The 19,838-nt window shown below is 37.2% G+C and overlaps 1 protein-coding gene across 13 annotated transcripts in view; it reads right to left on the reverse strand.

Annotated features, from left to right (window-relative positions):
* The window catches only part of Iqcb1 (IQ motif containing B1), a 54,502-nt gene that overhangs the window by 10,586 nt on the left and 24,078 nt on the right, over nucleotides 1-19,838 (reverse strand). For 7 of the 13 annotated variants that reach the window (XM_087576225.1, NM_001437764.1, NM_001437765.1 and 4 more), the window contains exons 10-13: nucleotides 19,123-19,232; nucleotides 14,113-14,255; nucleotides 11,880-12,028; nucleotides 2,822-2,953 (exon numbers count right to left, since the gene is read on the reverse strand). In XM_087576225.1, coding sequence (XP_087432351.1) covers nucleotides 2,822-2,953; nucleotides 11,880-12,028; nucleotides 14,113-14,255; nucleotides 19,123-19,232 — 534 coding nt within the window. Of the gene's footprint in view, nucleotides 1-2,821; nucleotides 2,954-10,901; nucleotides 11,117-11,879; nucleotides 12,029-14,112; nucleotides 14,256-19,122; nucleotides 19,233-19,838 lie in introns of those variants that run through there. The other 6 variants (XM_087576227.1, NM_001437769.1, NM_001437768.1 and 3 more) reach the window with 1 other exon arrangement.

The raw sequence follows: 19,838 nt of genomic DNA on the forward strand, positions 1-19,838 counted from the left end.
CTGCCCCACATATGACCCATACATATACAGCCACCCAATTAGAGAAGATGGACGAAGCAAAGAAGTGCAGGCCTACAGGAATCGGATGTAGATTGCTCCTGAGAGACACAGCCAGAATACAGCAAATACAGAGGCGAATGCCAGCAGCAAACCACTGAACTGAGAATAGGCCCCCGTTGAAGGAATCAGAGAAAGAACTGGAAGAGTTTGAAGGGGCTCGAGACCCCAAAAGTACAACAATGTGTCAAGCAACCAGAGCTTCCAGGGACTAAGCCACTACCTAAAGACTATACATGGACTGACCCTGGACTCTGACCCCATAGGTAGCAATGAATATCCTAGTAAGAGCACCAGTGGAAGGGGAAGCCCTGGGTCCTGCTAAGACTGAACCCCCAGTGAACTAGACTATGGGGGGAGGGCGGCAATGGGGGGAGGGTTGGGAGGGGAACACCCATAAGGAAAGGGAGGGGCGAGGGGGATGTTTGCCCGGAAACCGGGAAAGGGAATAACACTTGAAATGTATATAAGAAATACTCAAGTTAATAAAAAAAAAAAAAGTTATGTGGGTGTACCGTACATGTTTCCATGTGCACCATGTGTGTACAGTGCCCAGAGAGGCCAAGAGAGGGTGTTGGACCCTTAACACTAAACTTAAAGGTAGTTGTAATCATCTGATGCTGGTGCTGGGAACTGAATATGGGTCCTCTACAAGAGCAGCAAGTGTTCATAACTGCTGAGCCATCTTTCCTGCACAGATTTTAGTTTTTACTCTGAAAGCCTGTTTTTTTTTTAACTAGACCCTAAATGAGGAAAGTTACTGTAACATAATCATGTTTCAGCCTATTACCTTGATTTTTCCTATTAGTCCTGTTATTTTTTAAAATACATTCCCCCCTTTCCTATTTTCTTTTTGATTAATTAAGTATATTTTTTTAACTTGGTTTCATTTCCTTTGTAACTTTTTGCTTTCTGTTCATTGTAGGATTTCTATTATGTAGCATTAACTTATCAACTTAATTCTGAATGAAACTATACTAATTTATACACAAGAATTTAAACCATATATGTATTTCTTCTCTTCTGGCTTTTATGTTATTTTTTCCATATATTTTATTTTTTAGCATGCTATAAAGACTATAATATAAATTATTACTATTAAAACAAAGAGCAGCAAACTAAAACCAAAAGCTTATTTTAGAAAATAGTTTTCAGTGGTGAGATGGCTCAGTGAGTAAAGGCTCTTTGTGCTGCCAAGCCTGATGACCTATCTGAGTTTGATGTTTATAACCTACATGGTGGAAAGAGAGGACTGACTACAAGTAGTCTTCTGACCCCTAGACCATACATACATACATACATACATACATACATACATACATACATACATACATTTTAGTTGAGGTGCTACCACATCTATTCATTTTGCTATAACCTATAGCTACTTTAGTCCTACAACAATAGAAATGTCACAAAGCTGAACACTCCATCATTTTGTGGTGCATATGACAAGAGTGAGTGATATTTTAAAAAGATTTAAACAATGATGAGAAAACTCTTTTACAATAGGACTAAACCTTGTTATACAGTTTGCTTTCTATCACTGCTCTGTCCCAGTGGTTATCAGGTCCGTGTGACACAGATACGTTTGTACTCTTCTTCACATGTTGTGGAGGACAGGCTCTGTTAGAATAAAATGTTGAGTGGTAGGATTACCTAAAAACTACTATATCAAACCTTTAACAGTTTTTTTTTTTCTTTTTGAGATAGGGTTTCTCTGTGTAGTCCAGGTATCCTTGCTCTATAGCCCAGGCTGTTCTCGAACTCATCTGCCTGTATTTGCCTCCTGAGTGCTGGGATTAACAATGTAAATCACCATTCTGGGCTCAGACTTCAGACTGTAGAAACGTGTGCTTGTATGAGGAGGGGAAAGGAAGAAGGAAGGGAAGAAACAAATTCAGATGCAGGCAGCAGTAACACAATCCTAATGAAATGTGAGCAGTACTTTAACATACTAAGAATGGAAAGTAAGGGGGTTGGGGATTTGGCTCAGTGGTAGAGCGCTTGCCTAGCAAGCACAAGGCCCTGGGTTCGGTCCCCAGCTCCGAAAAAAAAAAAAAAAGAATTGAAAGTAAGAATTCTGATTGAAATGTATAAACTGTCAGTTTTTCCATAAAATTTGACAAGTATAGAAACATGGGGAATAAAAGAAAAGAGTAGGCAGATATACAACTGATTAAAAATAATCACAAGAATGGTTAAGTCCTTCTAAAGACAGACAGAAATGTCCTTCAAAGAAGTGCAGAAGTGTAAGGTCAGAAACAGAGGGAAGAAGCAGGCAGCACCTACCCCATATCACTATGCTCACACCAAGACGGAGAAATGGATGTTTCTGCTGTGCAAAGGTGTCAGCAGCATTACAGTTTTAAAACCAAAGAGGCAGGGCATCAAATTTCACATCTTACTGTGTCTTAGGAGTTTAAACTAGTGAGTGTAAGAGGTAGAATGAATACTCAATTGGTTGACAATTTATATTCTTATTAAAATATTCAAAACAGACAAGATTTTACACTAGTATTAAAAAAGAAGCAACACACAAGTTTTGTTGGCACAGTACAGGAAATAACCAATTTTTAAGCTGAGTCCCCACTTACCACCAATTATACCTTTTGATCCTATAACTGTAAGAAGAGCTCAAGTCTACTAAATCTAAGGAACTTGTATCCAATATTCAATGTGAATCTACATATGGGATACTACTTTGGTGGAAAAGACCATGCAATGGATTAATGTAACATGTATTTCAGCACAGAAACCTATATACCGGATGTCTTTTGACATAGTCATCCACTTGTTGCTTCAGTTCAACTCGGCGTGCATCAGTGAGTTCTTGGAGTCCATGCCAAGAGGCAAAGAGTTTCTTTTTCTTACGGCACTTTGCTAGGAATTTAAGAACCTGGAATGAGGTAGAGGGAAAAAAAAGAAGAGCTTTTGAATCTGTTCCCTTACTAGAACTCTTTTCCTTATAACCTAAGTCAGTAACAGCAAGGTTACATTAGGCAACTCTGAGTATGCATGAGGAGGGGAATGAGACTGTGACAAAATAAGGAAATGTAATGGGGCTGTAGAGATGGCTCAGTGGTTAAGAGCACTGACTGCTCTTTCAGAGGTCTTGAGTTCAAATCCCAGCAACCACATGGTGGCTCACAACCATCTGTAATAAGATCTGATGCCCTCTTCTGGTGTGTCTGAAGACAGCTACAGTGTACTTATATATAATAAATAAATAAATCTTAAAAACAAATAAATATAATAATTTTTAACAATATAGATCCACCTCTACTTCTAATAAGGCTATGTGCAAATAAATCCATTTAAGTAAAAAATACCGGTAAGTTGCAAATATACTTAATACCTCTACCAGTTGAAGTCTGGTTTCTATAAGCATACATTACTTTCCCACCATGGTACTATCTACTTTTAATCTTTTCAAAAGGTGAACTTGCTGGTTTTGTGTGTCAAGTTGATACAAGCTAAGAGTCATCACAGAGAAAGAAGCCTCAGTTGAGGAAATGCCTTCATGAGATCCAGCTGAAGGGCATTTTCTCAACTAGTGATCAATGGGGAAGGGCCCAAACCCATTGTGTGTGGTGCCATCCCTGGGCTGGTGGTCTTAGGTTCTACAAGACGGTAAACTGAGCAAGTCAGGGGAACCAAGCCAGTAAGCAGCACCCCTCCACGTCCTCCTTCCTGCTTCCAGGTTCCTGTCCTACTTGAGTTCCTGTTCTGACTTCCTCCAAATGATAGATTATGATCTGGAAGGGTGAGCCAAATAAGCACTTTCCTCTCCACTTGCTTTTTGGTCACAGTATTTTGTTGCAGCAACAGGAACCCTAACTAAGACAAGTTGGTACCAGCATACTGGGGTATTGCTGTGACAGACCTGACTGTGTTTTGGGGAAGATTGTGGAAGGACTTTGATACTAGAAAAGATAATGAGTGTTGAGACCTCATTCGGATGTTCTATAGGAGCTTGGAAGATAAAAATGTTGAGAGCAGTGCAGAAGGTAGAGTCCTGGTTTGTGAAAGTTCAGAGGGAAGATTAAAGACTCTTCTCAGGGCTGTTGTTATTTTGATTTAAGATTCTGGTTTGCTGGAGCTGAACAATCAGCTGTGATTAACAAGATACCAGAACTACTGACGTGAAACCTTTCATGACTGGGACAACTGATGCTGGTGAGCCAGAGCTAAGACATTAGCGTGATTAAGAAGAGACCAGCATCACTGAGGTGGAGTCTTCTGGGAAGTCTTTTCTGGGAGCACAAAGAAGCTGTGTTCCAGAGATAGCCAAGGTTGAACCTCATGTTGGCAGCTGGACTTGGTACTGTATAAGAGTTGCCTAGGTAGTACTGGTTTTAAAGACATGAAGAGTCAGGGAGAGAAGTTGAAGTTTGGTATTCTGAGAGGCCAGGAGAGGCCATTGGTTGAAGGTACAGTGCAGTAGCAGTTGAAGGCCCAGGATTGACATGGTGAGAAGTTGGGGCTAGGTGCTACAAAAGCCTATGAGACTCTATTTCTGAGAGTGCAGTCAAGTTGAAGCAAATGACCCCAGTATTTTGGCCATGCCAGTACCCTGGGATGATCACAAAAGGACAGCAGCAGCAGTGGAGGCAGCCAAAGCCTAGAAAACAAACTACGTGCTACAGAGGGCAGGGCTGGAAAAGTGACCCAAGCACTTTGGAGGAGGACTGACTCAAGTCCAGAAGAGCATGGGTGGATCCCATGGATTGGATAGCTCTTAGAGCTTGATTTTGCCCTGATTTAATTTTTTTCTCTCTTGAAGTAAGTCTTTTACTGGAGCTCACAGTTAAGAGAGTTTGAACTGTAAAAGACATGGATTGTTTTCATGAGATTGGATACTTTAAAGGAACTGAAATTTAAATGTGTTTGGTTTGTAAAGGCTGTGGAGCTTTTACAGTTATTTAGATCTTGGGGATGAACAAGAAAGTAAGGGTTGTAGCTTAAAAGTGATTTGTTTATGTGTCAAGTTGACAAGGGGTCAGCTGCACTGGCTGCTTTTTGTGTCAACCTGACACAAGATGGAGTCATCACAGAGAAAGGTGCCACAGTTGAGGAAGTGTCTCCAAGAGATCCAGCTGAAGGATACTTTCCCAACCAGTGATCAATGGGGGAGAGCCTCGCCCACTGTGGGTTGTGCCATCCCTGGGCTACTGGTCCTGGGTTCTATAAGACAGCAGGCTGAACAAACCAGTGAGCAGCATCCCTCCATGTGCTCTGCATCAGCTCCGACCTCTAGGTGCCAGCTCTGCAGGAATTCCTGTTCTGATTTCCTCTAGTGATGAATTATGACATGGAAGTTAAGTCAAATAAATAAACCCTTTCCTTCCCAACTCGCTTTTTGGCCATGGTGTTTTGTAGCAATAAAAACACTAAAACAAAAGAATATACCTAAATATTTCTATTACTGGGGTTTTTGGTTTGCCAAGCTTCACATAGTTTAGGCAAGCCTTGAATTAACAAGGAGCCAAAGATAACCCCATCTGGTCTCCTGTTTCCGCCTGCTGAATCCTGGCATAAACTATATGTGGTGCTAGGCATCCAACCTGGGGCTTTTTACATTTAGACAAAATATATATCTTATTAAAAATTTTTAAAAATTTTGTTTTCCCTTCCCAACTCTTCCTAGATTCTTTCCAGCTCTCTACCTAACTTCATGTTCTCATTATTTCTCTCTCAAAAGATAAAAACCAAAACCAAAACCAAAAAACCAGTAAGGGTTGGGGATTTAGCTCAGCGGTAGAGCGCTTGCCTAGCGAGCACAAGGCTCTGGGTTCGGTCCCCAGCTCTGGAAAAAAAAAAAAAAAAAGAAAAAAAAAAAAAGAAAAAAGAAAAACCAGTTAGAAAAGTGTCCAAACAAAACAAAACAAAACAAAACAAAGACATATGGAATTTTGTATTGGTCAGTAACTCGTGGGCATGGGGTCTCTCTTGGAGTATGGCTGATATATCCAGTGACACTCAGTGGTTTTCTCTTTGTCAGCAGGTATCAATTCCAACTAATTCCTTGGTTAGGGATGGGGCCCATGTTTACTTTCCACTCTCAGTGCTGGGATGTCATCTTGCTTGAACATGTATAGGTCCTCTGAGTGCTGCCATAGTCTCTGAATTCATATGAAGCACCCATTATGTTTGCAGGAAGAAATGAGTATATAAAGGAAATAAGCATTGAGTTCTAGTTTCAATTCTAATTCCTCATAAACTCTATGATTCTGGGCAAACCAAAGGTTTCCATAGGACATGCTCTATGCCAATAAAAAAAACAAGGACCCTAATTTTACATGTTTTACAGTATTGCAAATATAAAAGACAGTATTTAAGAAAAGGCTTAGGAATGATAAAACATTTAAAAATTTCAAGCTATGAGTCTACTAATAAAAGCAAATTTTCTGAATGTCCTTTCTCAAGTCTTTCATAATAGAGGTATATAATTTTGGCACAAATATGAAATTATTCCTGCAATTCTTCATTTTTCTCCCATGTTTTTATTTTCACCAAGATTATATACTGTTTTAAAAGCAAAAATAGTAGGTTGCTTCTGTATAGTAAAGACTTGTTTATTTCACTTTACATAGCTAAAACTTTTAAAGGAAGCTTTATTTTGTGACTTGTAAAAGTATGTGTAAGCCAAAACTCAAATGTCTACAAATTGTTATTGGCATATAACTATACTTGCTTAAGTACTGTCAGTCTAACTCACCTACAGCTGCTTTTGTGTTTCAACTGCTAAGTAGCTATTACAGACTACATAGTTTGCAAAGCCAAAAATATTTCTTTATCTGCTCCTTTCCAGAAAACGTTGGTTAGTTTAATTCTACTGTTTAAAGGGTGAGTTTTACAAATCCCAAAAGCAACAACTTTAACTTTTTTTCCCCTTCAACTGAGCTTCATCAGTAGGTTTCTATGATTATTCTCACAGATTAAGCATATTATCTATTGATTTTCTTGAACAGAAATAGGAATTTAGTTCCTTTTTACTGCATACACTCCCATGTACAGTCCACCGTATATAATTAATGTCATAATTTCAGTAAAAATAATATTCACATAATGATTATTACATGAAGGTGAGGTAGTTTTATTTTCTGGGGGGAGGACAGAGTTTTATTATATAGGTTATATTAGTCTCAAACCTGTCATTCTGCTGTGTCAGCTCCCTAGTGCTGGTATTACACACACAACAATGGCAGGCATTATTCATTCTGAAGCACATATTATAATTACTTTTCCTTCCTTGCATATTTTCTCTGAAATTAACACTGTTTTCCATGTACTTGATTTTCTACATACTTAGTTCTGACTATGTTCTACTTCTAATTGTCAAGATATTGATATATCAGGTACTGTAGCACATACATTTTCTGGGGGTTTCTAACCTATCTGTTCTTTCCACCTGGCACAAAGCTCATCATGTGATCTCTGTACCTTAGTTTCTCATTTTATTTCTCCCTGTACTTCTTGAATTTCAGCTGCCTAACTTCTTTGTTTTCCCACTGGCTTAAAAGCTTCTGTGATATAAAAGTGTCTTTAGTCTTTTTTTTTAACTTTCTTTTTGGTGAGCGCATAATTTAAATTGGAAATCATTTATCTCAGACATGTCACAGTTTTAGCTCAAGATTTCTTCAGTTCCAGTGCTGCTGCTAAGTTCTTTGCTCCCAATGTATTTCACATAAATGTGAAATGTTTGTTACTGTGTTGGACATTTATCAATGCTGCAGTTCTGGAAGTTTTTTTTTGGTTTCTTCTCCTTTGTGTTTTCTGTTCTTTATGTTAAATGTTTATGTATTTGATTTCCCCAATGGATATTTTCTTTTATCCTGCTTTCTAATAAATTTTAACTATTCAACCCAGGTCTTCTTCCCTCCCTGACCCCATCTTTCCCTTTTAAACATGTTGATTTTGGGGGCTGGGGATTTAGCTCAGTGGTAGAGCGCTTACCTAGGAAGCGCAAGGCCCTGGGTTCGGTCCCCAGCTCCGAAAAAAAGAACAAAAAAAAAAAAAAAAAAAAAAACCATGTTGATTTTGTATCATGTAGTCTTTTATCTGAAGAAATGATAGATCAAAAACAAATGTTATTTTCTAATTCCTACGATATCTAAATGTGTTGACGGCGTTGTTTGTTTGTTTGTTTTTCCCCCACTATCAGGGACTGAATGTAGGACCTCACATGGGCTGGTCCAGTGCTCTACTCTCTGAGGTACATCCCTAAGTAGTAAATTCTCTGCCAAGCAGTTTTCCTCATGTTCACTGAGACTTGCCTTTGGCTGATATGGCCGAGCACTAAAAAGCTATTTAGACATGCTGAGCTGCTATATAGGACTCATTGGCTATGCATTTCAGCACAGGACTAATGAACCAAGTTGTTTTGTTTGGCTACTTCAATGTTAGTAAACTTTATTTATAGTCAGATTTCCCAAAGAATATGCTTCCACTCTACTATCTGCAGTCACAAGCCGGAAAGGTGAGAGAAAGGGGGTTGGGTGAATGCCTTGAATGTTAAAATGTCCCTTACTACTCAGTTTTAGTATGGGGCTTGCCCTGCAAAGCAGAGATTCTTCCTTCCAATCTTCTGGTTGGAGATTCTTTTTTTGTATCTCCTCTTCTCTTTCATCCTCAATCAGAAAAACTCCCTCTATAGTTTTCTCTTATCTTTCTTATTTACTTTGTCATTTTATTATTCTCAGCCATTGTTTTTGGCTTTTAAAAATTTCAATGGTTTGTTTTGCTAATTCTTTTTATGGCTGCTAAGTGATGGATGAGTGTATAACATTGTGTATTTGTATTCTATAGTCAAGCTACCCTTCTGGATCCAGAGACCAACTCTCTTTCTAAGCTATTGCTGCTGCTTTTGTAAAAGGTGAAAAAAGGAGGAAACTTCGAAAAACATTCAAAAGCAAAATTCAAATTTAATTCTAACATTGCAACATTCGTTACCAAGAACTCTTAATTTGTCTATGAGAATAAAGGGTCTAATTACCGAGGTGTTTGCAGTGTCCCTTTATTTGGGGCATGTCTGCTACTTAGCCTGGAAACGCCTGGAACTTGCTATGTAGTCTAGGCTGACCTTGAATTTGAGATCCTGATTCAATCTCTTGTGCCTGGATTAAAGATATAATCTACGACATATCATTTGGATTTTTTTCCTTCTACTTTTATCAACTAAAAAAATATACTGCCTCAATTAGGTATGATAGTACAATCTAATATTAGTAGTGAGGGGCAAGAAAAGATAATTTAAGCTTAAGGTCAGCAAGCTGGGATGCACAGTGAGACCCTGTCTTAAGAGGGGGAGGCTTCTGTACAAAGTAAGAAAGAAACAGAAGGGAGATAATGGTTTAACTTTTCTTTTGTTGCCAAGTACCTGAAAGAACAATTGTTCATTAAGAGATAAATAAATGTAAAGGATAACATTATTACTTTGTATTTACTTTTAATGAAGCTGATGAATTATTTCCTCCTTTCCCTCTTCCTTTGAAATGAGAACTTGGTGTGTTAACTAGGACTTGGTTTCAAGCTTAGCAATCATGGGATTCTCTGGTCTCTGTCTTTAGAGGCTGTGTTATAATGTTTGGCCTGTCTGTCTGTCTCTGTCTGTCTGTCTGCCTCTCTCTCTCTCTCTCTCTCTCTCTCTCCCCCCCCCTTCTTTCTTTAACAAACCACTAAATGAAAATTGCTATAGAAATATAATACAGATCACAAGTTCCAGTTACTTTAAATTTCACATAGCTATACTGTAAAATATAAAATATTTTATATCTACTGAGTTATATAAAATATACGTGCTAGCTAGTTTTTATGTCAACTTGACAAAAGCTAAAGTTATTTTGGAAAAAGAAACCTCAATTGAAAAAATGCCCCTAGCAGAAAGGTGTGTGGGAAGCCTATAGAACATTTTCTTGATTGATCATTGATGTGATCAGGACCAGCTCAATATGGGTGGTGCAACTCCTGGGCTAGTGGGTGCTATAAAAAACAAAGCAGGCTGAGCATTAAGCCAGGAAGCAGCATTCCTCTATACCCTCTGCTCTAATTCCTGCCTCCAAGTTCCTGCCCTGACTTCCCTCCCTCAGTGATGTTACTGGAATATCTTTATCACAGCTGCAGAAGTCCTAAGATACTATATGTAAAACATTAGCATTTCAATATAGGCAATATGAACATAGTAATGAGAATATATACATGCGCTACATATATCTATAGATATATATCTAGATATCTATCTGTGTGTGTGTGTGTGTGTGTGTGTGTGTGTGTGTGTGTGTGTATGTTCCCACAAATCAATCTGGTTGGGCAGTTATCACAAAGAAGTCAAATTTCTCTTTCAAACAAAAAAGCACCTCCAACCCCGATATAAATGAGCTATCCTCGAGTTGCCTTGGGTTACTCTCTTTAGCTTAGGGTAAATATCAGGTTTGTTACATATATATAACATAAGGGAGGAGGAAGAGACAAATCATTCTTCACATTTCCCTAGTATTTATTCTACTGGTTTTTGATGGTTTAGAAATATCTTCATAGGGATGGAAAGACAACTGAGCAGTTAAGACTGCAAACTGCTCTTGCAGGAAACCCTAGGTTTAGTTCTCAGCACCCCTGGCTCACAACTACCTGACACTGTGATGCTTCCGGCATCGGGGGCATTAGCACTCAAGTGCACACACCCACACAGATAGACACACATGCTTACATAAAATTTAAAAAATTAAAACATCCTTATAAATGTTAACCCACACTGAGTGCTCAAAATTTATCATGGTAAGAAATGAGAATTAGCAGTAAAACCTACGGAAAAGGTGATTAAGCTACATGCTTTCAGACTTGAAATCTTTTTTTTTAAAGATTTACTTTATTTATTTCATGTATAAGAGTACATTGTAGCTGTCTTCAGACACAGCAGAAGAGGGCATCAGATCCCATTACAGATGGTTGTGAGCCACCACGTGGTTGCTGGGAATTGAACTCAGGACCTCTGGAAGAGCAGTCAGTGCTCTTAACCGCTGAGCCATCTCTCCAGCCCCAGACTTGAAATCTTAATAGAGGCCTAATGATGTATAAGAGAAGTAGGTATTAGACAGAAAAGGTTACTAAGTAAAAAAGAAGCCCTGTGCTATGCTTTTCTAAGATAATATAACTTACTATACATAATCTCTAGGAATACTACCATATAATACCATTCTACAATTCAAGAGTTCTAATTATATGTTCTAATTATAGCTAGTACTTTTCCTGTAACTTGATTATCTTAAAAGAATCAAAGAAAATATACATTTGCATAGGACTATGCAATTTGCAGACTTTAGAGTCCTCATGTATGTCATCTGATTCTGATGTACACAATGAAATATAAAAGACAGAATATCCACTCATATTAAACTTATTAAGAGCTGACACCAGTATAAAAGGCTTAGTTCCCCATCCTTGAGGAACTTGCAGTCCAATAGGAGAGAAAAACAAGCAACAATAATAAGGTTGCAATCTAGTAAATGATATAACATTTTAAGGCAGTACTTGGACTTAGTGTCTAAATCAGCTTGAGCAGAGGCAAATAAGTGTTGTTATTACCGTTTTTTGTTTGTTTGTTTGTTTGAATTTAGGCTGCTAGAGATTGAGCTTAGGGTCTTGCACATGCTAGGGAGGTACTCAACCAATAAGCTGTACATCAGTCCTAGGTTCTTATTTTAGAGAAATAAGCTCAGAAAAGCGAAAGGGCTTGATCACAGACTTATATTTGGTAAACAGCAAAGTCAATTTTGAACACTTGTTTGCCTCCTTATGTAGAGCTGTGTATGCTACAGCAGACTCACTGCTCTCTGAAGTGTGACAGCTGCTTTATACTCTGTGAGAGATGGCCTCTGTTGGCGAAAATTCTTCCTTTCCCTGTACCCTCTCCAATGTTTCTGGATAGTCAATGCAGATTTCTCTTCTATTTCCCTATTGTATTTCTCCACTTGACCTGAAGAGATGACAGACATTATTATAACATACTCTATGTTTTCTCAAGGTCTGATACTAGGACAACAGTAGTAATAATGACTTTGCAGGTTTTTTTAAAAAAGTATTTTTCAATACCTTTCATTAATTTGCCAATATCCTTCATTTTATAATAGTTCTAAGATTGTAGAAAGTAAAGCTTTCCTAGAATATGCAGTTTCTTTCCAAAAAGGACTCATAATATTTTTGTCCCAGAGTATTGAGAAAAGGGATAAAAGGCTAATACCAAAAGAGTCTGACAAAAAAAAAAATCATGAATCCATGCAGGAAAGCATTTGGGATGACCAGGGAAGGTGGAAAAAATGTTTTTATGTGTGCTTTAATCTTCAGTGTGTTTTCAAACTTCTCTCTGATTGTTCACCCAAATAAACTTGCCCTGACTTTGGAGTTGGTGAGCATAAAGCTCAGGGCTCACAGTAGTTAAATGAAAGAACAAAGCTGTAGGACACAATACCAGTGGTTAATACAAAGAAGGTATCTTAGAGAGAGTACTAAAAAAACTAATTAGTTTTGGATTTAATGGCTGACTTGATATACAAGAGTGACAAAGAAAAAGCAAGGATGTTGAATGAAACTGAACAGATTTTTGATGCCATTACATGAAATGGGGAACCAATGGAGAGGAAATTTGGGAATAAGACTTCAGTTTTGGAAACATCTGTTGATGACAAAGAAAACTATCCAACAGGAAAGACAGTCACAGCAGCAGCCATTAGATACATGTGGCTACTAAGTAGATTTAAATAAGGTAAAATTAAACATTCAAAAGTCCTCAAGTGCAACAGCATTTTAAATACTCAATCACTACCTCTAGCTATTGCTGCTGTACTGGTTGATATAGACAGAACTTTAAAATGGTAACATAAAGTGTGTTATTGGGCAGTGCTAGTTAGGAATGCTTAGTGCTGCTTAGGAGAGAAAGTAGAATGAAAAGCTAGGTATGAGAGGGCTAAGCACTCTGCTGATACCTGACAGTATAGATCTGGATGGGACACATCAAGCAGGACAACGTGAGAATAATTGGAAAAGGACAAATTCTGGAAAAAATATTTAAAGTAAAAGGTGGGAGAGAACCAGTGAATGTTCTTGGGAATGAGTAATAAAAAGGGAAGTTGACTGAACCTATGAAGGGCTAGTCACGCTGCTCAGTTGCTAAGAGCACTTGCTAGCATGCATGAGGCTCTGGGTTCAATCCGCAGCAAGGCACAAAGTCAAAAGCAGTGGCCTACATTTGTAATCCAAGCACTTGGGAAGTAGAAGCAGGAGGGTGTAAGTTCAAGATCATCTTTAGCTATATATTGAAGCCGCCCAGGCTCTCTGAGATCCTGTCAAAAAACAACACAAAACAAAACAAAAAACTCTAGGACATAGATAGCTAAGTTGATAAAGTGGTTACTGTGCAAGTGTGAGAACCAGAGCTTGGATTCCTAAACCTATGTAAACATCTTGGCATGGTGGCACATGGCTGTAACTCCAGTACTGAGGGACAGGAAAGAGTCAAGCAGACCTGACAGTTTGATGGTCAGCTAGACTAGTCAATCACTGACTGAGTTACAAGGGTCAATGAGAGAACTATAGTGGAAGATATCTTACGTTGACCTCTAGCCATATACACATATGTATGTCCACTACACATGCACACAGATGAACATGTACACATAGATACACCGCCATAGCATGTTCTTATTAATTAATAATTCAGCTTCATTTGTCACAAATGTAAGAAGATGTCACAGATTTTATACTAGGGAGTGGATGAAGGTCAGATGACAGACTGGAGTCCTTTCAAGATTTTCTTTTATGTTATTGGCCATTATCGTTAATTATAAACATTTATGTTTAACACATATATCTCAAAGTAAAAAAATATATTTAAAATTATAGGTATGAATCAGAAAACCTGTAACTTTTAAAATGTAGCGCTTTAGTATGATTTCTCTAGGGAAAGAAAAAAGAGAAAAGGCAAAAGGTTCAAAAAAAAGAACAAAAAGAAATTACCAGGTAATCAGAAAACCTGGTTTAAGAAATTATAACATTCTTACTCACCTGGATGAATTATTTCAAGCATACTCAAGCGTGACTCTCGGGAAAGCCTCATGGCTCTCTGTTTTTGAAGTTGCAATCTTAATCTGAGGTCTTCTTCTTCCTTCTGCCTATTTAGCTCCAACAACATCTTTGTTCGTTTAGCTCTGTGAAAGAAAAATCAGTTCCTTACATACAATTTTATAAACCCATGCCAGAAAGAAACGCATGAAAAATCCCGATCTCAGGTGTAATCAGTCAAGTAAAGAAAAAAATGTTCTTGAAGATAACTCTTAGCACTGGTAGGGTTATAATGGTTTGTGGCTCTGGGAGTGGCACTATTAGAAGGTGTAGCCCTATAGCAGTAGGTGTGGCCTTGTTGGAGTAGATGTGTCACTGTGGCCATGGGCTTTAAGTAACCCTCATCCTAGCTGCCTGGAAGCCAGTATTCTATTAGCAGCCTTCAGATGAAGATGTGGAACTCTCAGCTCTTCCTGCACCAGGCCTGCCTGGATGCTGCCATGTTTCTGCCTTGATGCTGCCATGTTTCTGCCTTGATGATAATGGACCAAACCTCTGAATTTGTAAGCCAGCTCCAATTAAATGCTGTCCTTATAAGTGTTGCCTTCATCATGGTGTCTGTTCACAACAGTAAAACTCTAAGACAAGGATATAATGAAATTCATTGTTTTTATACATAAATTTCTCTAGAGATATTTGGACAAATATATCAAAAATCTGAAGAAATATTTTAAATACAATTAAAAAGACTAAAAAATACAGATCAGCCCATAATACTTCTAATACTTCTCAAATATATAAAGGCATGGATGTTGTAGCACAGTATTACATTGGTAAAAAAACTGAAAAGTATCCCATTATAGTGGATTGAGTAAAAAAAAATTGAATCATTTAACTGATGGAATTTTATTTATTTTTAAAATAGAAAACTGCAAAAACTTAGTGACATGTACTGTTCGGTGAAAATAAATAGAAGACTATGCCAAGTAGTGGTGGCACACACCTTTACTTCCAGTGCTTGGGAAGTAGGTGGAGCTCTGAGTTTAAGGCCAGCCTGGTCTAGTTCCATGACAGCCAGGCCTACAAAAAGAAAGCCTGTCTCAAAAAAATAATATATAGTATAATATATATGAATAAAATTGTACTAAAATTGTATTAATTTACATAGAAACATAAACCATTAAAAACGTTAAAATTTCAATAGTGGTTTTCACATCATGGTGTAATTATAACTTTTAACTTTTTGGATTTTTTTCTTTTTCTTTTTCATTTTAAGATTTATGGGAGCCTGATATAGCTGTCTGCTGAGAGGCTCTGCCAGAGCCTAACAAATACAGAGGCGGATGCTCACAACCAGCCACTGAACTGAGCATGAGGTCCCTAATGGAGGAGTTATAGAAAGGACTGAAGGAGCTTAAGGGGTAGGAAAAACAACATCAATCAACCAGACCCCCCAGAGCTCTCAGGGACTAAACCACCATCCTAAGAGTACACAGAGATAGATCTAGGGCTCCAGCCGCATATGTAGCAGAGGATGGCCTTGTACAGCATCAGTGGAAGGAGAGGCCCTTGGTTCTGTCAAGGCTTCACGTCCCAATGCAGCTTTATGTCAGGGTAGGGGAGTACCCTTACAGAAACAGGGGAAGGAGAAATGGGAGAGCGGGTTTCTGGAGGGGAAACTGAAATGTAAATAAAAATATCTAATAAAAGAAATAATTAAAAAAAGATTTATGGGGGCAAGAGAGATGGCTCTACAGTTAAGAGCACTAGCTGTTTTTCCAGAGGTCCCAAGTTAAATTCCTAGTACTGACATGGTGACTCACAACTGTCAAACTCCAGGTCCATAAAAATCTAATACCCTATTCTTGATGCCACAAGCACCAGGGATACATGTGGTACACAGACATATATGCAAGTAAAACACAATACTTATAAAATTAAAAATAAATGTTTTTTACATTTATCTGTCTGCATGTCTGCATGTGCAACATATGCATGCCTGGTGCCTATGGAGGCCAGACTGGGGTGTCAGATTCTGATACTGGAGTTAGGGATGCAGTATGAGCCACCATATGGGCACTGAAATTGAACACAGGTCCTCTACTAGAGTAACAAATGCTCTTAACTGCTGAAACATCTCTCCAGTCCCCTATTTTTCCTTTCATTAAATTTTTAAATTACATTTATTGTGTGCCCATGCATTCTATTTGTGTGCATATGTCAGCCATGGAGCTGGTGATCACAGGACACCCTGAAGGAGTCAGTTTTCTCCCTCTACAATATACAAATATACACTGTTTTATAACTGGCTATAAAGTTTTCTGTGTTCAAAGATGTTTTATTTCATTATAATTTCTATATTTTCTGCTATTTATCAAATTGTTTTTTAACTACTGCAACCTAGTCTTTGATACTTCCTATATGACAGTATATAAAGCATCACAAATACTAGTATTCAGTATATACACTCAAAATATTTTTAGGTACCCATAGAGGAAAACAAGGAAGATATGGAAGAGGAGAATATACTATTTATTTTACTTAGATGAGTTTGCATGTCTCAAGAGTATGTTTTATTTTCTTCCAACAGCAACAACAAAAATAAATACTTCATAAAACAAAATTAGGTGTCTGAACCCAGAGGGGGTTACATGAGACACTGTCTCAATAAAACACTACCCTCAAACAAAATAACCTCCAAACAAAATGAATAAGTTTACATACCATCGAGATATTTATATATACACATTAACTGATGTATTCTTTCTAATGACTAAGAAACGGTGGCACCTAGATATCTATCAATAGATGGAAGGATAAAGAAAATATTATATAAATAAAAATATATTATATATATAATGGTTTTATTCAGCCATAAAGAAAAACAAATCCATGATATTTACATAAAATAAAAAGAACTAGAAATAGTTAAAGTAAGCTAGACTTAGACAAATATGCAGAATCTATAACAAATTTTGTATGTGCATTTAAGGAAACTATAAAGAGGACTGTGAGAGGGGAAAATGATATCTTAAGGAGTGGTGAAGAAAAAAGGAGATAGACTCCTTTTGAGGTAGGGAAGAGAACCAGCCAGAGGTGCAGACAAGATGTATGGTGAGGGTAGTGACAGAGTGAGTGAATTAAAACAAAGTTTAACAGCATGTATGTATGAAAATGCTATAAAGAAACTAATTACTCTATATGTTAATTTAAAAATTTTAAATGATAAGAATATTGATTAGATTCTGTAATACACTTCTGTATAAATGAACTCACAATCCTTAGATCCTGAGGGGTTTTTTCCCCTTTAGTGTAATGATTAGACTGTATGCTAACTATGTATTTTAGCATTGAACTAAACCCTAATCTAAAATTGTATATTTTAAGGGCAGAAATTATATATGTTTTCTCATCCTATTTTTAAAGTGCATATACTAAACTCGTTTAAATTATCTTAGAAGTATTATCTGAACCCTGTGAGGCACATGAACTTTAGTAATTCATTCATTTAATTTTTAGAGTGCTGGAAAGTCAACCTAAGGTCTTGTGCATGCTAGGCAAATATTCTACCATTGTACTATATCCAGTCCTCTTTATACTCTTTGAGACAGGGTCTCTGCTAAATTGTCCAGCAGTAGCAGCTTTGATCTCACTCTGTAATCCAGGTTGGGTTTAAACGTATGTTCTTCCTACCTTAGTTTCCTGAGTAGGTGAGATTGCTGGCCTGTGTCACAAAACACAGCCATTATCTCTATTTTCTAGATTTGAAATTTGAGGCAATAAGGTGCTGAAGCCAGATACAAACTCAAGTCTGTTACTTTCTCTCTCTCCATATATGCAGATACACAAACACACACACACACACACACACACACACAAGCACAATTTTGAGATACTTTCAAATAATTACATAAGCAAAACAATATACATATATATAAAATACACACATATCTCTACCCCCATGTGTATGTGTTTGTGTACATATGTGTCTGTGCACACACATAATCTACTTGATGATTTGAAAACTTGATGTTTTCTTTGCTAATAATACTCATGCCCAAAAGTAAATATACTTGTCTTTAAATTTGTCTAGAAGAAAGTTTTTATATGATATCCACTAAATAACACAGCCAAAGTGATTGTGTGACAATTTTGAGCCGTTATTTTTAGATGTTTTTGTAACAGAAATACAGCTGCAGTTATTAAAAGTGTGGTTTCAGTTTTTAAAGGTTACTTCTGTAATATGTCAGTTTCATTTTAGTTAGTTAAATTTAGCTTGATGAATGAAAATAAAATCACTTCTCAATGGCTCTACTTTATAATCAATATTAACTATTTCTTATATTTCTTTTTGCTATGGTTTGTTCTGTAACCTTTAAGAATGTGGCTAGTCGGTCCCCAGCTCCGAAAAAAAGAACCAAAAAAAAAAAAAAAGAATGTGGCTAGGTTAGTCATATCAGAAAGTGACCCACATCTTCAGTATTTCATTTTTCAACACAACTATATCTAAAGGATCACATTGACCCATACCGCATTTAGTCAGGAAATCTTGGTTAACATCTTTGATCTTTATGTATCCATAAATATAATTAAACTGTTGGTTTTGAGGGTTTACTAATATAAATTTCACTGGCTCCCTCTTCAGGATGGGAAGTGGACAGGATTATTGGATTCCAGCAAATTTGTCATATTATGCCCTTTGTTCTAAAAGAGTACCTGGTTACTCTTTTAAAGGCCCTGTGATCTTGAGCATTGGTACTCAGTAACACTATGGAACAGAATACGACAAGAATAAAACAACATACATTAGGAAAGTGAAAAGAAAATAACAAAAAAAAAAACCACACACAAATGCTCTCCTCCCCCACTTGCATTCAACTGTGCTCTGGTTATGCTTTTATACTGTTTCTTTCCTTTTTCTTTTTTCCTTCTTTTGGGGTGGGTGGGTGGGGATTACAAATTTACATGCAAAGCTAGATCATTTCAACCAACAATTTGGTTTGGGTTTTCTACCTGAAACTCCTCTGCAAGGCAATCACAGCAGACGGAAGCTTCTTTAATCTTTTTCTGGTCTGGAAACCTTTCCAATAGGCTTGAATCAAGCAAGCTGCTTTATGTAGTTTCTGAAAGTATATACCAGAAATAAATTTGATACATCTCTAGAAGTCTTTTTGAGAAGTTTATCTTTTAAAATACCATCATCTCGAGGCAGATGGGTAGCCGGAAACATGAAGTTCATCAGGCCCAGAATGTCCAAGTATACTTATTATATCTGACTTCGCAGATATAATATGTTAAGCTCAGGTAATATCTAGAACATATTTAAAATAGTCAGCTCTAAATTCTCTATCTGATCTCACTTCCTTTTCAAGGACTTCACAATTCTGCCTTAATCTTTCATAATCTATTTTGAGCTAATGTCTTTTCTTTTGTTGGGTTTAGTTTTTTGAAACTACATTTTGTTAGGTAGCCAATAGAGATCTAAAATTATGATCCTTCTGTCCTAGCCTCTGAAGCACTGGGATTAAATGTGTGCCACCATGGCCAGGGAGCGATCTTGCTAATGTTTAGTACTTTTGAAACATTTATTTTTATTATTTTTAATTATGTGTATGTATGTGTGTGCACATGCATAGAAGAAGTTTCAAATTCCCCTAGAAGTGGAAGTGCAAGTATTTCTAAGCCATCTAACATGGGTGCTGACAACAGAATTCAAGTCCTTTGCAAGG

The sequence above is a fragment of the Rattus norvegicus genome, chromosome 11, assembly GCF_021556685.1.
Source record: "Rattus norvegicus strain SHRSP/BbbUtx chromosome 11, alternate assembly SHRSP_T2T, whole genome shotgun sequence".
NCBI lineage: Eukaryota > Metazoa > Chordata > Mammalia > Rodentia > Muridae > Rattus > Rattus norvegicus.